Raw genomic sequence first — 17455 nt, forward strand, 5'->3', positions numbered from 1 at the left:
TAATTTCAATAAGGTTGTGTATTTGTAAGTAGTTTACGCATTCCTGAAGAAAATTTTAGATTTATGGTCTAAAATGCGACAATGTCTCATCAGAAGAAACGGCCTATTTTACCTGTTCCTATGGCAACCGATGACGCCTTGAGCCGGTATTTGATGTCATGGCGGTTCCGGGTTCGCCGGAGTTGGTATTGTTCGTTTACGCTGTATTCACTGTTTTGTTATGAATCTTGTTCTGTCATTGCTTTCCACCCATGTTGCACTCCGTGTTGCTTTCATAAGGTGATGGCATGGGAGACATGCTGTTTACCTCAGGCTTCGCACGATCATCCGCTGGGCCGCTCTGCACTCCCTGGAAAGAATGCTCCGTGACTCACATGCGGTTCCTTTAACTATTCCATCGGTAGGTATTTTCTTTCACTTGCATGGATTATTAATCAGACATTTATTTGGAAGTCAAACACTTTGTCTACAAAGTCGATATATTTGAAAATCAAGCGCTTTGGAGGAAAAAGATGTTATTGTATCTCGTGCTCCCCGCTGACGTTTTGCTCTTGTGCAGGATAGGAAGGAGCCACAGAGCGAACGACTCGCACCTCTGTGCATTTACACCTCTGCAGTATTACGGCATGACGCAGTCTATAGTTGTGCAAGGTGAGTTCATTCTATGTGCTAAAGCTGTGTCGCACAGAACTGCCTTACGCGATCATGCCGCCAGTGCCGGAACAAAGCTCTCCTGCTTGTCTAATTTTACAGTCGGCCAGTGCGGAAATCAGATCGGCTGTCGGTTCTGGGACCTAGTGCTGCGCGAACACATGCTGCTCGAAGATCGAACCGTAAGTAGTCACTCTTGTGTCGTACGGGTAAGATAAACATAAACGGACGTGTGTGGGTGGCGCTTCAGTTTTGAAAGCACGAACTAGACAAGCAATAAAGCAACGGCTCGCAGTTGCTAAAACTGTTAACTATGGAATATTGTATCACAAATTTTCGATAACCTTTAAACGACCACATCATCTAATAAAGAGTTTTAAAGGCGCTACTCAGTTGTTTAAACTTCTATTCAATAACCGTGTGCATGATAGCTTATTGCTTTCAGCGCGTTGTAATTGTGCTTCGCGCGCACCTTTCCAGACGACCGACACTGCTGTATGGAATTTTTTTCGCATGGCGCAGAATGGCAAAGATGAGTTAAGAGCCAGGGTAAGTCGGAACAAAATCCACTAGACACTAACACATACGGCACGCCCTCGCATTCAATTCTTTGCATCTTTGGATATTAGATCCTGCATTGGCGGATGCGGTCTTACACATGTTAAATGTTAAACAGTTCAATAGATGACACATAAACAAATGAAATGTTTTATTTAATTAGGAAAAGCAAACAAGAACGAAGGCTCTTTGCTGTATCCCTGAAATGAGATGACCAACAGTAGCTAGTGTGAAGACATAAATAATTGAATTATATCATCGTATGACGGCAAACTCTGAAGCAAATTACAGATGTATTTGGCATTGCCAATGCACAGGTGCTCATTGCACCTCAAAGGGGCCCTGAAGCATATTTTGAACATTGTAATTGAACGTGCTCAATTGATATAAACAATACTGCAATAAACATCTGAGCCTTGTATTGTTCTTGTACTTACAGCAAGGAGCTTGCAGTTTCATTCATAATACTGCCGGCTCCGCGGAGGAAGGAAATACATGTTCCAAAATTTTGTCATTATGACTGCTAAATAAAGCGTTAAAATTAGTTGGCCCGTACTTAGCAGATCTGTGCATGCTTAGTGCTGCTAACGTTATTTTTTGAGGTGCACTAAGCTCCCTTCAGTATACCCAAACCACTTGCATCTAGTACTTCTAAAGCAGAAGCTGTATGCTATTTCAGTGAAGAACAACACTTAGGAGAAATGCCAAATCAGCTTAGACAGACAAAGTGTTCTTTCAAAACTCTATTCTTGTTAATTTATCAAAAATAGGTTGATTTCAAGAAGAGAAACTAAATGCCAAATGTCCATTCCTTGAATCTTGCACCAAAACCCTAGTGCCAGTATACGAGTGCGACTTCACATATTTCAAAGTATTTTCTCATATGTGGGCCAATGTGGGGCAGTAAATTTTCTCCAAACTCGCTAGCGTGAGCATCCTGTTCCTCGAGTATACAGTGTAGTCCACCTTTACTGACAAACAATGAACCAGACCAGAGCAAGCACTGCCAAAGTCCATGATGTCTCGAGGTAGCTGGTACAAGAACTTCAAGGTGGTGCCAGCACCCGTCCTTCATTTTGGTGTCCTTTCTCACTTACCGAGTCTCCTCTCTTGATAACATTAACCTTTTTCTGCTATTGCGGAAGCATATTTTACTACTGGTCAATCTATTTTTTTCTTATGGTGTCCCTTTTGTGGGTTGTTAGCCTTAGCACTTAGTATGTCATGAGTCTGGTTGTGTGGCATAAAGTAGTGAGGCAAAAGTAGAGCAGATATCATAACAGAGCATAACAGCAGGCCAGCAATGTTGGTCAAAGAGCTACAGAGTAGTGTGACGGAAAATGTGACTGTTATCTTTTTTTTTTTTTTCATCTCGATCACAAAAGGCAGTCATGGTGGACATGGAGGAAGGTGTAATTAATTCCATCCGGCGCACACGTCTGGGAGGCATGCTGAGTAACCATCAGTTTGTGACAGACGTCTCAGGCTCGGGGAATAACTGGTAAGAAAAATAATGCTTACTCTTCGCACAATGGTTTAGATCCTGGCCACAACAGCCACGTTCTGATGGAAATGCAAAAATGATTGCGCAGTTAAATTAAGTACGTATCCAAGTTTTGCCAACTAGGTATCCAAGCCAAGTTTTGTTGTCATATGTGGTGCGTGGAGCTCGCAAGCGGATCGGGAAGTGACCTTTCTCTCAAATGCTCTTTTAAACAGAAGGCCCTGTTCTTAGTCTGTTCTAGATGCACTATTTCATCATCGAACGCACTATTTCGTCGTTCCCTTAGATGGCTGCTATTGGTCGATAGCTGACATAAAGCTGCGGTCGGCTACATGGCGTAGATACCGCGGCCGCCGCAGGGTGCCTCCACAAGTGCACTGGCTAAGTGCACTGCGGCTTGCTGAGGACAACCACATTTGGCTTTTGTTTAACGCGTTGTAGGCACCAAAGGCAGAAGGCATCTATGTTAACGTCCAAAATGAAATTTGAACAGTGCACTACGGTGATATTCAGAAGGCGGAGCATTGTAGGCATGCACCACAACGCTGTAGCCTTCGCAGTGCGAGGCATTTTAGAAGGAATGGGAGCACAGCTGAAGCCATGTTTGACTGCCAATAACTCCGCTTCTGCTGAACGCATTGAAGTACTTTTTGCGGCAAAGTATTTCTGAAATGCCTACTTTGACTTTAGATGCCTTTCTCCACTTCGACAAAAAGTGGTTCAGGGCCCCTTTAACGGTTTCAAGATTGTTTCAAACAACAGTTGTGACTACAAAAAAGGAAGTTCCTTGTTTGCCAGAATGCTTTGTTTTTGTGCACAGAAAGTGCTGCTCTACAAAATTTGCATTTTGCTGCTCCACCTTGATTCTCTTACTGACACTGCTGCTTTAAGAAAGGTGGCCCAGAAAGGCATGCATAACCTGGCACTAGAAAGGCATATGTAGCAATGGCACTGTTGGTAATTTGTCTAACGTATTGTGGTAGCCTAGTGGCTGGGGCATTGCACTGCCAAGCTTGAGAACACTGGCGTGATTCCGACCATGGTGCTCGCATTTCAGTGGGGGCAAAATGTACAAAAACCTTGTGTACTTAGATTTAGGTGCATGATAAAAGTATCCTGGGTGGCCAAAGTTAATCCTGGGTCCCCTACTATGGAGTGTCTCATAATCAAATTGCTGTTTATGGTGCATAAAACCCCACAATATAATTTTTCAAGTACTTTTGTGACACCACGGCACAGCAGCATTTAATGTAAGCTAACTTTAGTACCGTGTGCAGGTATCATTCTTATTGTTAACACTTCTTCTTGCAGGGCTGTCGGCTTTCACGAGTATGGCGCAAAATATCGGGAAAAGATCGCAGAACGCATCAGAAAGGAGGCTGAGCATTGTAGTTGCCTACAGACTTTTTTCCTTCTTCACTCACTAGGTGGCGGTAAGTCTTTTTCATGTGCTCCTTTTATAGGCGTTTGGCATGCTCACAGAATAAAGCGTGTTCCGTCTGGCTCTAAACTCTTGTGTTGTTGTTTCACATGTATCACATATTTTGCGTACGCGAAGTTAGGGGATGCAAACCGCCATGCTTACAAAGGAAAGCAAAAAGGTATACAAAAGAATGCCAAAGGAGTACAAATGAATGCAAGCCGGGTATGGAACTTTGCATACACAAAGGTTCCTCTGGGTACTCAAACCTGTTTGCGTAAAGTATAAAGCTCCCTTTTATCACAAGCCAATCACTTGATATGATCAGTTACAGTAAGTGAGTGAAATTATTTGGTTTGTGCTTCTATCACCAGTCAATGCTTCATATTCTTTAGGTTTAGCATTGCTTGATGATAGCTTATGGCACCGAACGAATATCAGACCTTTTGCAAGTTTCTTTTTTCAGATTTTCTTAATTGTATTTTGGATGTGATACATTTTTTTCAGGTACCGGTTCTGGCTTGGGAACTGCTGTTCTTGAAATGCTGAGTGAAGAATTTCCTAAGGTCTTTAGGTACGAAACTATGTAATACGACACATATAAGGTGAATGTCTGCTTATGAAGTCGTCTTTGAAGTTTTTGATCACACATAACAAAGCGAAAGATGTCAGCAATTGAAGCGCCCTTAAGAAAGCATGTTAGAAGTCTCGCATTATAGAATGCCTATATTTCTGTGACCCTGTGGTACCATTGCAAAACAAAGATGCCTTCATTGTTAATTCAAAGGAGTGCTTAATTTTTCTCTCAAATTTATGCATATAGACAATTGGCTTGAAAACTAGCAGGTGCATTTTTGTTACGTGACTTTTTTTTGTTCTCATATTGCATAAACATGTGTCATATGGTATATGTAACACACTCTTAAAAGCTTATTCAACCAGGTTTTGCGTACCCGTGCTCCCCTCTGCTGTGGACGACGTCGTGACATCACCATACAACACCGTCTTTGCCCTTGAAAAGATTGCAAGATTTGCTGACATTTCCTGTCCAGCAGAAAATGAGGCAAGCTAAGAAGTATAGTTTAGCTATCCATGATATTAGAAGTTTGCTGTAACTTTGATGATTGCACCTATGTTTGAGCTCCTTAAAACTTGCGGTTAAGCAAAGCGCAGTAAAACTGGACAGTTGCCTCAGGCTGTTGACTTGTTGTGACAAGCAAAGACGCAAAGTGGGCTACCACAGTTGCGGATAATGCTGAAGCCTGTGTGGAACTATAAAATGGTGCCAAAAAACCCTCATTGTTGATGTGCAAATAAAAACTTGGGTCTCAAACTGAATTCCCAATTTAAAAGAGACTTAAATTAGGTACCGGCTGCCCAGGTTCCTTGTGTGTTCTGTTGGATGTTGCTGTAGCAAACACATCTTGTAGCAGCTATGTGCTGTCTGTACAGTTTGCTGTTTTTGATGAGTTAGCGTCCACTGTAACAAATAATGGACACTTTCAAGTGGATGTACATCTTTCTCAATAATCTTTCATTGTAGTGAAAGTCAGCATGTATAATGAAACCAAAAGTAGAAAATAGCCTGTTGTACTTGTCAGAGGGCAGCATATTTTTTTTATTTTTTCAGTTCAATATTGTTCTTGTTAATTATCCCTTTATGGCACTCAAGACCTGTGCTCGTATATTATTTACTGTGTGCACAATATCTTCAAACACAACATGCTGGAACATAGATGTTTCGGTAGATGCTGAACTTGAGCCAGCATTTAGTAATGTGAATGGTTCCATTATTTTGTCATTTTTGACAGTAATTTATATACAAGTAAGATTTCTGAAATGGGCGGGTGGAAGTTCTCTTCATATCAGGAAGTTTCTCAGAATTTTAACTTTTCAGGTAAAATATTGCTGAAAATTTTTTTAAATTTAATCTGTTCTGTTAATGTCAATTTGTGAAATTTTTTCAGTATACTAGAGTTAATTGCCACCTGTAGATCTTGTGAAAGCACACTGTGTTATATAGTGCCACTGAAAAGGAAAAGCAAGAACTGGCATTCCATGACTTGACCTACAACACCATGCATGCTGCTAGTAAGTGCACTTTATGTTTACTGCAACTTAAAGTGATAGGAAACAAACAGGATACGGTGTAACAGGGCTTAATGATAGCACATCTTGATATCTTAGCATCATCAGAGTTTCAGCGCAGTTTACACTTTGTTGGTAAGGTTTGCTTTCTGCCTTTATGACACAATCAGTCAGACTTTGATCGTGTACTAGAGCCTGTGCCTTGATTTTTTGTAGGCGCTGATCGGTATCTGTGATCGCGTCGCTAAGGCTGAGGCGAGTGCTAAGCAGACTGTAGCAAGTAGTGCGAGCGGCATCCTTGGACAGAAAGCCAGGCCTTTCGACCAGATGAACAACATTGTGGCCAACCTCTTGATCAATCTGACCAGGTATGGCTAATTACTCCTGTCAAGTGCCTCTCATCTGCCTTTTCATTTGGGGAACATCTTTGGGGAGCACTGCCTTGGACCTCGAGAAACACTGCTAGGTTAAAGCGCATTCTGAGTTGTGGCCCCTACATAAATGCCCATACTGTATTGTAAAGGTGGGAGAATCATTAACGTGATAGCGTTGAGAGTGACACTGCAAAATTGAAGGCGATTTGCAAAACCTTGTAACAATGTTAAAAAAAAAAGCAAGACAATTTGTAGAGGGCCACTCAGAAGAGAGCTGTAAGTGCCATGCAAAACAGTGACAGCTCTTTTTGAAATGATGGTGTGATGACTCTTAAATTGTGTGCTTGTAACTGAATGCATAGTGACTGCAGTATGTGACACAGCTTGATTGTTCATGCAGGTGGGCCTCCTGCCTTTATCAGCACTATTTTTAGTATGTAGCTTGCATGCAGCTACATTGTGTGCACTGTGTTGATAATAAACTCCGCATATGCAGGTAAAGGTACCTCTTGGTATAACTTCCCAACGTTCCGCAGTGGCAGGCCTGCACACCAACTGGAGTTAGTGCAAACATGGTGGCTACCAAACAAAATCTAACTTTATGTCATCACCTTGAATTATTAGTACTAATCCAGAAGTCCACTTCCACACTCAAGTGGAACAATGAATATCTTCCTCCCGTTAATGTCTGCGCCATCTGCTTTGTGCATACTTAATCCCCCATCCACCTTATATTGCTTCCTTATAAACAAGGCTGTCGTAGGGGAGCTAAAACGCCTGTGTTTGTCATGTTCCGTGCAGTAAGCACCAACTTTCTGTACCCTGACTAGACAAGATGTCAACAGAGCTGTTGATTCATTAAGGCCTGCTGCATGTTGATGAATCGATGATCCTGTGTGATGTGCTTATAATAAGGCATCGCCTGCATTTGCAGTTCAGCACGCTTTTCAGGCACACTCAACGTGGACATGAACGATGTTTGCACCAACCTGGTGCCGTATCCCAAGCTGCATTTCCTGGTGTCCAGCATCACACCGCTTTACTCGCTTCTAGACGTCAACCTACCACCTCGCAGGTGCACCTTTCATTTGCTTATTTAACCATGGAAAACTTAATAACCAAGGTTAGTTTGGTGTTTTCTTAATTGGTAAATATAAGGCACTCCATAACGAACATTCTGGCGCACATATTTTCGAAAATGTGCCGTCATAGCTGAGCTGCATGCATGTTCGCCCTAGTAAGAGGCAGATTAATGAGCCGCTCTAGAAGCAGAGTGGGTGAAGAGGGCAACAGGAACTTTTTTATTTTGTTTGCTTACCATTGGGACGCCAACAGTCAGATTCAGAAAATAAGTTGTTGCAGTATACATTTAAAATTTATATGTACTCTCAAATGTTGACTATTGCATTTTGTTATATGAGCAACAAAGTGATATTAATTATGAGCACTTTATGAGAACCTTTTTCTCACACCCTTGAAAACCTTGAAGCTCTCTTTTTTTTTTTTAACAAGTCACATTGTGCATTCATTGCAATACATTTGCCCTGAGCAGAAGTGTACAATGATTAAATATTTGAGACTACAGTTATTCATGCAACAAAGAAATATTACGGCAAACTTTAAGTAAATGTTTGTCAAGATTGAACAACATCCTGTGACTTATGCTTAAAATGCACCAGAATTCGTTGAAATAGAAAATGCTAATACCCATCACACATTATCCAAATTTTTGTTCACTTCGGTTAGGGAAAATGTTGGGCATGTGTTGGGGGAGGGCGTCCCACACATCTCCCTTCCTTGAAGTGTGAGCTGGGGTGGTACTCTTAAGCGATCAGTTTTGGGGATACAATCATCTCCATGAAATGTTGCATGGCTTGGCACCAGACATGTCAAACTACTATACGACTGAAGGCATTCCTGGCACTGTGCAAAGATAACAAGCGTTTGGCCGCGTACGCTTTAGGCTGTATACACCGACACACCCTGTGCGGAGTCACGCAAAACTTTGCTAAAGTGTTCATTCGAGAATACTGCCCCTGAGTAAATTAACACCAAGCCGCATCAGCTGCTTCAATTCATGGCACAAAACCATATTAAATGGGCCCAGATGTTTAGCGCCACACCTGATCGATGGCCACTACCGCTCTTCATATTTTACAATGTGCTTGATAAAGGGACACAGCACCCTCATCTTTGTCAGCATGCTCACTAGAGGTCTACAGCTGCAATGCACATTTTGCATTGTGATCAGTAGGTGGTGGTAGAGGGAGTGTGTTGTTTGTTGCGGTGCCTGTTCCCTGAAACAAATATCTTAATTCTGTGCAGACACAGCATCTCGCAGCTTGTATCATCTGTCATGAACATATAATTGCACATTTTTTTAACTCTGCAGACCTGATCACATTTGTTTTGAACTTTCCAGCCTTAGTGTTTGTTGTGAGATTAGATTGTCATTGTCAAATTATTGTTTCTGTATAATTATCTCTTGGTGTTTTGTATAACCACATTGCCTTGAAAATTCGAAGTTGTGGCATCTGTTCAACATGTGTTGCATGTACTTTTGCGTGTGTTTAAGTGAGTGTAAGGAAATGGCATGGCACAATCTCTCACCGCCAGGCTGGACCAGATGTTCACTGATGCGTTGAGCCCGTATCACCAGCTAGTGCACTGTGATATCAAGAAGGGAACCATGCTGTCCTGTGCCCTTCTGGCCAGAGGAGATGTCTGCATGGCTGACATGCGCAGGAACCTTGAGAGGCAAGCCTATGAGATTTGTACCACTTTATTTTGGACCTCTGTATTAAGTATGTCTTACCAGCATACGACTATTAATTTTGCATACTATCAATGCAGGTTATGCTGAAATGTCATATCTGATGTGGCATAATGTTTTCATCTGTTCTGACAGCCCTGGGACAATGGTGTTTTGCTATTAAGCATGAGCCTGCCAGTGCAATTCCTGGCAGCTCTAATAACATTGTAATGGGGAAGAATTGAGATACATTTGTGTACTGATCTCTTTACGCATTAAAAGGATGCTAGAGGGAAATGAATTTAGGCTGATAAAGCAGTTAAACCTCAATATAACGAAGTCGGGAAAATCGGCAATTTGCTTCGTTATATCGAAATTTCGTTCTATTGAAATTCCACCTTTTATGCAAATAACTACAGTCTCCGATCGATTTTTCTTACACGGAAAGGGGCTGCAGAATTTTCCGAATTATTGGGCAATCGAAAAACAAACAAACTTGAATGAGAAAACAATTCATTTTGATAAATTTGGGAGTCGGCGACGACGAATGATGTGGCTTTATGCCACGTACGTCGACGATATCTTCGCAGCTGATAGCGTCGCACACACTTGGACGACGCTATCAGGAAAAATGCCGGCAGCGGGGAGCGGACGCTTCGTCCACCTCTCGCTCCAACGTGTCATTGAAACTCGAGATTACGCAACATGTAATAATAAATGCGCAGCAATACAGCTTACATGGTGCCACGCCGTCTCGCCACGCCCACTCTTTGCGTACGCGGCAGATTACCTCTAAAGCAGGGTACGCGGCTACGTATCCGCTCAGCCGCGCTTACAGCCATGCGCAGCCACGGCCGTGACACGCCCTCCCGCGCGCGCGTGATCATGTTACCGCGCGCTCACTGCCTCCCCTCCCCCCTATTTCCCTTTGCTCGCGTGGGTAGGCGGCACTCGTGAAGCCACTATCTTTCTTGTCTTACCCTCGCACACCTTTACTTGAACCGAAAGCACACAGTGCGCCGGGCGCGATAGCATCGTATCCCACTTGGACATTATACGGTACGTGATGCGGTTTCACTTCGGCGGCCGCTCACGTCGCGCCGTACGCTATTTTAGAAGTCCGTTCGCAAGCAGCCGTTTGTAATTCAATCATTTGATCATCTGCATCCGCGGAAGTTCCCATTGATTGTCTCGGCATTCCTTTGCCACGACAGTCAAATTTCGTTATATTGAGGTCCTAAATACATGGTGTTCTATGGAAAAGAGGTTATGAAAAGTTAAACGCTTCGTTATATCGAGAATTTCGTTATATTCAAGTTCACTATATCGAGGTGTAACTGTATTTATGAAACTGTATTTTTGTCAGTTTCACTGTAATAAGTTGATTATTAAAAAAGAAAATAAAGGTAAAAGTTCTATGTTTGTTTTTGTAAGTTCACTCTGAAACCTCAGCGCCAATATGTCAGTAAGATGTCACAAATTTCAAAGTACTTTTTCAAATATGTCTGTTGTGCCAATGTGAATTTTTTTGAAAATTGCCAAGTAATGTCTCTGGCTCCATTAGAATGCATTGTAGTTCATCTTTACCATTATAAGGTTAACTGATGCCATGAAAATCCATGGTGCCACGACAAGCTGGTGCCGTGGCACCAACTTCTCTCCCGACTTTCCAAGCTTCTCAGTGTAAGAGTGGTAAACTATAGCAACTGCTACTGTATATGTAATTATGAGAATGTTGTGAAATTATGTTGACAGTATCATAGTCCAAGCACTGCATAGCACACTTTTATAGCTTTTGTACTCAATTTTGAGTTGCATTAAATAAAATGAAGATCCAAATCCTTGCTCTTTCCTTTTTTTCTTTTCTTTTTCTTTTTTACAGCAGAATTCAGTATGACACTTTATTCTGAGTGGTATATGAAGTGTGATCAAGGCAACAGGTGCAGGTTGTTGCTTACAGTGCAAAAATTACATGTGCGATGTTGCCACAGCAGTGGTAACTATATGTGCATATATATATTTTTTAGATGTGCTGGCCTTTGTGCAAATTCACAGCTACTAAACTTTGCGATTTTGGACTTTTGTCATATAGCTTACTTGGGCTACAAAGACTCCCTTGTGTTTCTTTTTTTAACCATTTATTTATACCAAATTTACTATTTTTTTAAACCAAATTAATGCGGTACGCTGACACATACGCGATGCAGCTGAAATTAGTCAAAGACAAGAGAGTGCCTCTAACAGCCTCACTGATGAAGCTATGGCACGCCGCCTGGCTCATTGAAGTATGGCACTCTCTCTACGCGAGTCCAGATTTTCCCCACACAGCATCTGAGAGGACTGACTTAGCACAAGCTTGTGCAGACAAGTATAATAAATCAATGGTGCCGCATATTATGGAATAGAGCCAGCAGGACTATCTGGGAAAATAAGTTTTTATTTTTCAACATAATATTCACAATTCATCCTTGAAAGTTTCGCGTGCCCCTACATAGTACAACATTCTCCAACCACAGAATTTGCTTAAGGGCGTGCGAAAATAAAAGGTTTTACAGTATAAAGTCACCATCTTGAGTAGTGATACTATTTTAGTATTATTTGTCAAATATTAGTATTTCTTTGTTGTTCTTTTTTTGGGGGGGGAGGGCTTCGACTCGTATTTTTTATATTTTAAGGTTGACAGGTCTTCATGTTGCATTTCAAATTTTGCCTGAATGCAGATTGCGAACAGGCCTCAAGTTTGTTCACTGGAACCAGGATGGCTGGAAGACAGGCCTGTGCTCTGCGGCACCAATACACCAGCGATACTCTTTGCTGACACTTTGCAACACTAGTTCCTTCCATCATGTTCTGTGCAGGCTCAGGTCTGGATTCCTCAAGCTGTATAATCGCAAGGCAAGTACTATAAGGCTTGCAAAAGTTGCACAAGTGTGCAAGTGTGAAAATACAAATAACCATGTCGAGCATGCCCTTACTTTGTAAACCGAATGCAGGAGCATACAAGCATGAGGCCAAGTTATGCAACACTATCGGTACATTGACTATCGATAGTACCTTTTAAACTACAGTATCAATAGAGTAAAGAAAACTCCCACAGTATAACGAAGTTGCATTGACCAAGAAAATATGCTCACTATATCCAGTATTCATTATAAGCGCACACGTAGATATCAGCAAAAAAATACCTGAATCAACATTATGTGTGAAAGAAAAAAAAAAGAGAACAATGCAAGCTGGGTAGCTCCAATGAGTCAGCTAAGTGTCTGCTGCGGATCTAGATGACCCATCAATATGCTATGAGGCATGGGAACAATAGATCACATAAACACACACTGTACTGCCGTGAATATGCAATCATGCGATCGGTGTTCTCACAAGAGATTTGCATGGCTTGCCAACTGCACTTCAGCCAAGCCACGCTCCTAGCCAATATGTGCACATCACCTACAGACATCTTGGACGTGGAGGAGATCGCACGTGGATCCCTACTCCGTTTTACAGCCGTCAATCTATAGCCTGTGCATCTGCTCTCAGCTGTCGCCACCGATAAGGCCTACGAGTGCAAACAAAAACGCTCACGCCACTAGGCTTCTCGGACACGGAGGGGACCGCACGTGGATACATACCTTACTACTACAGTTATCAGTCTAGCCCTTGCGTCTGATCTCGTGCTCGATCGCCGATAAGGTCTACGGGTGCAGGCATATTGGCAGCAAGCTTCCCACTAGTACTTGTCACTAGCCACTCCGTCGGCTGCACTGCAGCAGTGCTAGGCCTAACCAGCGCTGCTTCATCAGCAGCAAAAATTGCGGTTTCGTGCCTTTCGACATGACCGCAACTTTGTTAATGGCCGCCATGCATGTTTGCAGCAGCGCGCGCGCTGTTCATGCGTGGAACACTTTTCGGAGTCCGAAATTTTGGTTATTGCCATTATAAATTCATTCCCCTGTCAGAGGTTCATCAATACGAGGGAAAATAAAGCTGAAAAATTTTTTTTTATTTTGTGACGAAACTCTGGCGCCCGTATGTCAACATAACATTGTGGATTTCATTGTATTTTCTCATATTTGGGGCGTAGTAGTGCATTAAAGTTCTTGAAACTTGTGAAGTTCAGTCTTGGCTCCTTTAGAATACAATGTAGTTCATCTTTACCAAAAAAAATAATTAGGCCTAAGCAGACGCCTCAAAATCTACAATGTCAGGTCAAGCTGGCATGGGAACTTCAAGGCAGCGTTGCTACTTTCCTTTTCGCATCTTTTCTGGCTTTCAAAGCCGTCTCTATGGAACTATGGTCCTCGTGCTCTGGTGCCTATGTTATCTTAAGTATCTGTGTTCCTTTGGTATTTAGGTTCCTCGTGCTTTGCCACTGCTCCTGCATGTCGCAATATTCTGCTTTGTAGTGACAGTGCCAACCTATTGCAGCCAATCATGCTGTCTCCAATCTATCTGAAGTCCGGCACAGAACAAAGTTTCTTCCTAGAGATCTTCAATCACCCATCTCTTCTCCTTCAGCGAGGACAGGTGGGCTGTGCTCTTGGGCAGCGCCGAATTCAGTGACCAAACCCTGGCCGTCCAGAGTGCCCGCGATCCGGCTGTCAAGCTCGGCTTGGCGGTCTCTACGTGGGACTAGCTGGGTGGCGCGGGTATGGTCTCTAGAAAGGGAAGGTGTGATGACCGGCCAGGAAAAACTGGTCCCCGTTCACGTGAATGCCGCAGGGCGGCGCTGTCGTCAGGGGCGCCGTCAGAGCGCGCGGCCGTCCTCTGCGTGTGCAGAGGGAATGCTGTAGTGGAAACGAATTTGACCGAGTTTTAGAAACTCTAGCTGATACTGCAGTCCTTTAGACATCGCAAAGATTGTATTGCGCTACGGTTATCATGCCGTTTTCAAATACGGGGTAACACAACCGTGTTTTCTGCTGGCAGAAAGCGAGCAGGCATTTTTGAAATTGCATATTAAAGCCACTAAATCAGCGAGTAGCTAATAGATCGTAGAATGCTCTTTGCACGACTTATATGCAATCGTATTCTTTTTTCTCCGAGGTCAACGCAATAACTGCTAGGATCACCCGAGATATTTATTCTTGCCACTAGCTTTTTTTTAGTTGTGGGCGTTATTACATACGAAAGCGTTTAAGTTGGTTTACACGTGCCAAATCAGCATTAAACCGACATAACTTGTAGTGCAACGTCCTGGAGTCATTTCATTCTCACTGCAATTCAAAAACCAGATAAACAAAAGCAACATGTTTCTGGACAAGCAAACTTTATTGCATACAGCAGAATGTACTTCACCAATTCTGCTGCTTGTTTCACATCTCGCAAGGCTTTGTTTTGCCTTTTTTCTTATTTCCTGGTTGAGGCTCTTCAAAAGAAAGTGAATTCTGGTAAGGCAGAAAAACCTGACCACTGATTTTGTAAGTTCCAGGCAATTTTCCCCACAACCAACTTGTGGCACATTTGTGCTCACTTTCTGGAGTATGCTGAAAGCAGCTTTAGAATGCAGACGCGTTCTGCTAAATTCATACGTTAGCCTGATTTCAAGAGCTTGAATCAGACGATCCAGTGACTCCAACGGGTAGACAAGCCCCCCCAAGTCCCACTCTTTGGAGGCATCAGCTGGGAGTTCTTTTGGGACACAGTCTCTCGGCACAAGGCAGGCATCACTGCATGCTGCACAGCTAGTTGAGAGAACATGCTTCCTGGCCATGTAGCCTGCAATGTAGTATACCAAGCGAGCATCCCTTAGTTTTTCAACATATTCCGCATGGTCCACGGCCACTTCAACAGCCTCCATGGGGAATACATCATCTTGCTTCTCATTTTCCAGGAGTGCCTCTTACTCGGTAATTCAGCTGTAGAGCATTGTTTGTATTTGTACCACGCGTTTTAAAAGCAGTAAGGTATAGCCGCCAAAATCTCTAACTAGCGTGCGCGAGCGGTAACTTACTGTGCACCAGCATCTAACAAATGACTATGCTATCTTCACGAGCTTTGTGAGCATGAGTTACCATCGACCGTTTCGCAAGTTCATTGCGTTGTAGCGCGCTGGAAAGGAGAAAAATAAACAGCATTTAGATGAGCTAGCTGTAGATTTGGCCGGCTATACATACGTTAACACGCTAGAACTACTTACCTTGCGTTCTCCTGCAGCGGTTTGTCGGCCCTTGGAATGGCACGCGCCCACTTCAAAAACAGTTCTTGGCAAGTAGGCGCACGGAAAAGGGACACTTTTTCTGAACAAGATTTGTAACCGGAATCGCACCCTGGCACGAAGCACCACCTCTGAGTTCTTTCTTTGAAGTTGAAGGCATCCTCGTCAGCCCACAGCAATCATAAACATGCAGCACACGCAACAATCTGCAGCAAAACAAACCGTGAAAATCCGGCGCCCAAGTGCTGTCTAGCCGCACTCGCTGCCTTCTTTCCGCCGTCTCCGCGGAAATGCTGACGGCGCCCCGGGCGGCAGCGCACTGTATTGCCCTAGCGGCAGTCACGCACCATGGGATCACCCCACTCTATGGGAAGGGCGCCGCGGTCATCACACCTCCCCTTTCTAGACACCATAGCGCGGGGTCTCCCCTTCGTCTATATATGAGCATTAACTAACCCTGGAAAGCCCACCCCACATCAAGGAAAATGACAACGGCTTGTTGACCTTTATACCTAACTACAAGGAGTATATCATAGCCAGATATAAAAGTACAAATAGCAATTAAGTGCTAATTGATTAAGTAACTAATGGCATTGGTTTCCTCGACTACCCGCAACTAAGGACTCACTCAAGGATATAAAAAATTCTAGCTATGGGCTTTGAGTTGTTTCCCATGCGTAAATGAGAATTTCAAGATATCAAAACAAGCATATCCATTGGGCATTGTGGGGTTAAGATTGGTCAGAGTGGAGGAAGTGTAAATTGCATGAGCTAGGCACAATAGGGTCTCACTCGTGGCTTTACTCGATGCCTTGTCTTGTAGGCACACATGCACCACTTTCTCCAAGTGCCTTCCATGGAGGAATCTCACTTCCAAGAGGCCCTGACCAGCTTGGCTGAAGTGTCAGCCATGTACCGATCTATGGAGGCCACCGACTTCAGCAAGCTAACTATTCCCAGGATCAAAGTTTCACTGTGAACCTACACGTGCCTCTATAGCAGCAGTACTGCATGTTCTATTTGGGTTCCAAGTGTTTTATATATTGCTGCTTGCGCATTTATACTATCGCCGTCTTTGTTGCAATACTATCGACCATCATTGATTGAAATCAAAACAATTCAAATTTACACCTGAGCTTAGTATTTTAAAGGCAAGCTCACTCCGATTGATTTCATGTAGCAGTATTGTGCAGCAGAGTGCCAAGTTACAATTACTGCATGCGCCATTTAGTAGTGCCGAATATTTAATGGCTTTGCAACAGATTTAAGTAGGCATTCGATAAGTCAATTGGCCATTTTAGCATAACGTTGCGCCTACTATATGAGGTCTGAGAGGCAACGCTCACTCGTGTTATATTTATGACGATGAATTGATGCTGTCTACACATGCAACATGTTGCTTAAAAACAAAGCTGTATTCGTAACATGCCGGTGGTTAATGACTATTAAAGTTAACTTACAACAATTACAATAAAGCAGCACAAGACATTTGTGATACTTCTGAACTGCCATGTCGCAAGTATACCATTGAATAGGTGAAATACGTGCAAAAGGTCTCCTCTTTATTGGTATTTGTTCACCCACACTAGTAAGCAGTAGAACATAAAGTTTTCATATCACCTCATGAAAAGGAACCTGATCATTTTGTAACAATACCATTAGCATTTATTGGATAGTATTGTACTGTATACTATAGAGTAGGTGCATTTGTGATAATACACTGCCATGATGTCACATTTTACACCTGCCATTTTGTTTATACATTAGTTGTTGGGTGAAGCATTATATGTACACACTGTTTCATCAATTTGTAGATGTTATATTTATTATTCCAGCATTTACCTTTTGAGCTGCAACCAGTTTTTAGCTGTGACAACAGGTTGGCCTCTTGGCTGCAACCTCTGTATTTATGCGCATATATGGCAATAAAGCAATGATGAGATGTGTTCCACTGACA

At 42.8% G+C, this 17455-nt stretch overlaps 1 protein-coding gene across 2 annotated transcripts; it reads left to right on the forward strand.

Annotated features, from left to right (window-relative positions):
- The first annotated feature begins 128 nt into the window (after positions 1–128).
- LOC142579511 (tubulin epsilon chain-like) lies at positions 129–17450 on the forward strand. 2 transcript variants are annotated; one of them, XM_075689786.1, is made up of 13 exons: positions 129–400; positions 560–651; positions 754–833; positions 1132–1200; positions 2595–2710; positions 4025–4146; positions 4641–4707; positions 5076–5196; positions 6438–6589; positions 7530–7670; positions 9212–9352; positions 12068–12242; positions 16322–17450. In XM_075689786.1, exons 2-13 carry the CDS (start codon positions 627–629, stop codon positions 16475–16477), a joined length of 1365 nt encoding a protein of 454 aa, XP_075545901.1. In that variant the 5' UTR covers positions 129–400; positions 560–626; the 3' UTR covers positions 16478–17450. The 2 variants fall into 2 exon arrangements, with proteins under 2 accessions (XP_075545901.1, XP_075545902.1); XM_075689787.1 differs by having other exon boundaries at positions 565–651.
- The last annotated feature ends 5 nt before the right edge of the window (positions 17451–17455 follow it).

This window comes from Dermacentor variabilis, chromosome 4, assembly GCF_050947875.1.
Source record: "Dermacentor variabilis isolate Ectoservices chromosome 4, ASM5094787v1, whole genome shotgun sequence".
Classification (NCBI taxonomy): domain Eukaryota; kingdom Metazoa; phylum Arthropoda; class Arachnida; order Ixodida; family Ixodidae; genus Dermacentor; species Dermacentor variabilis.

What these genes read in the sequence shown, in the direction of transcription:
- LOC142579511 (XM_075689786.1), top strand. Translation starts at nt 627, where the DNA reads ATGACGCAGTCTATAGTTGTGCAAG. An exon ending in TCTTCACTCACTAGGTGGCG is followed by an intron (nt 4,147 to 4,640) that starts GTAAGTCTTTTT and finishes CATTTTTTTCAG; the next exon opens with GTACCGGTTCTGGCTTGGGA. An exon ending in CTCTTGATCAATCTGACCAG is followed by an intron (nt 6,590 to 7,529) that starts GTATGGCTAATT and finishes CTGCATTTGCAG; the next exon opens with TTCAGCACGCTTTTCAGGCA.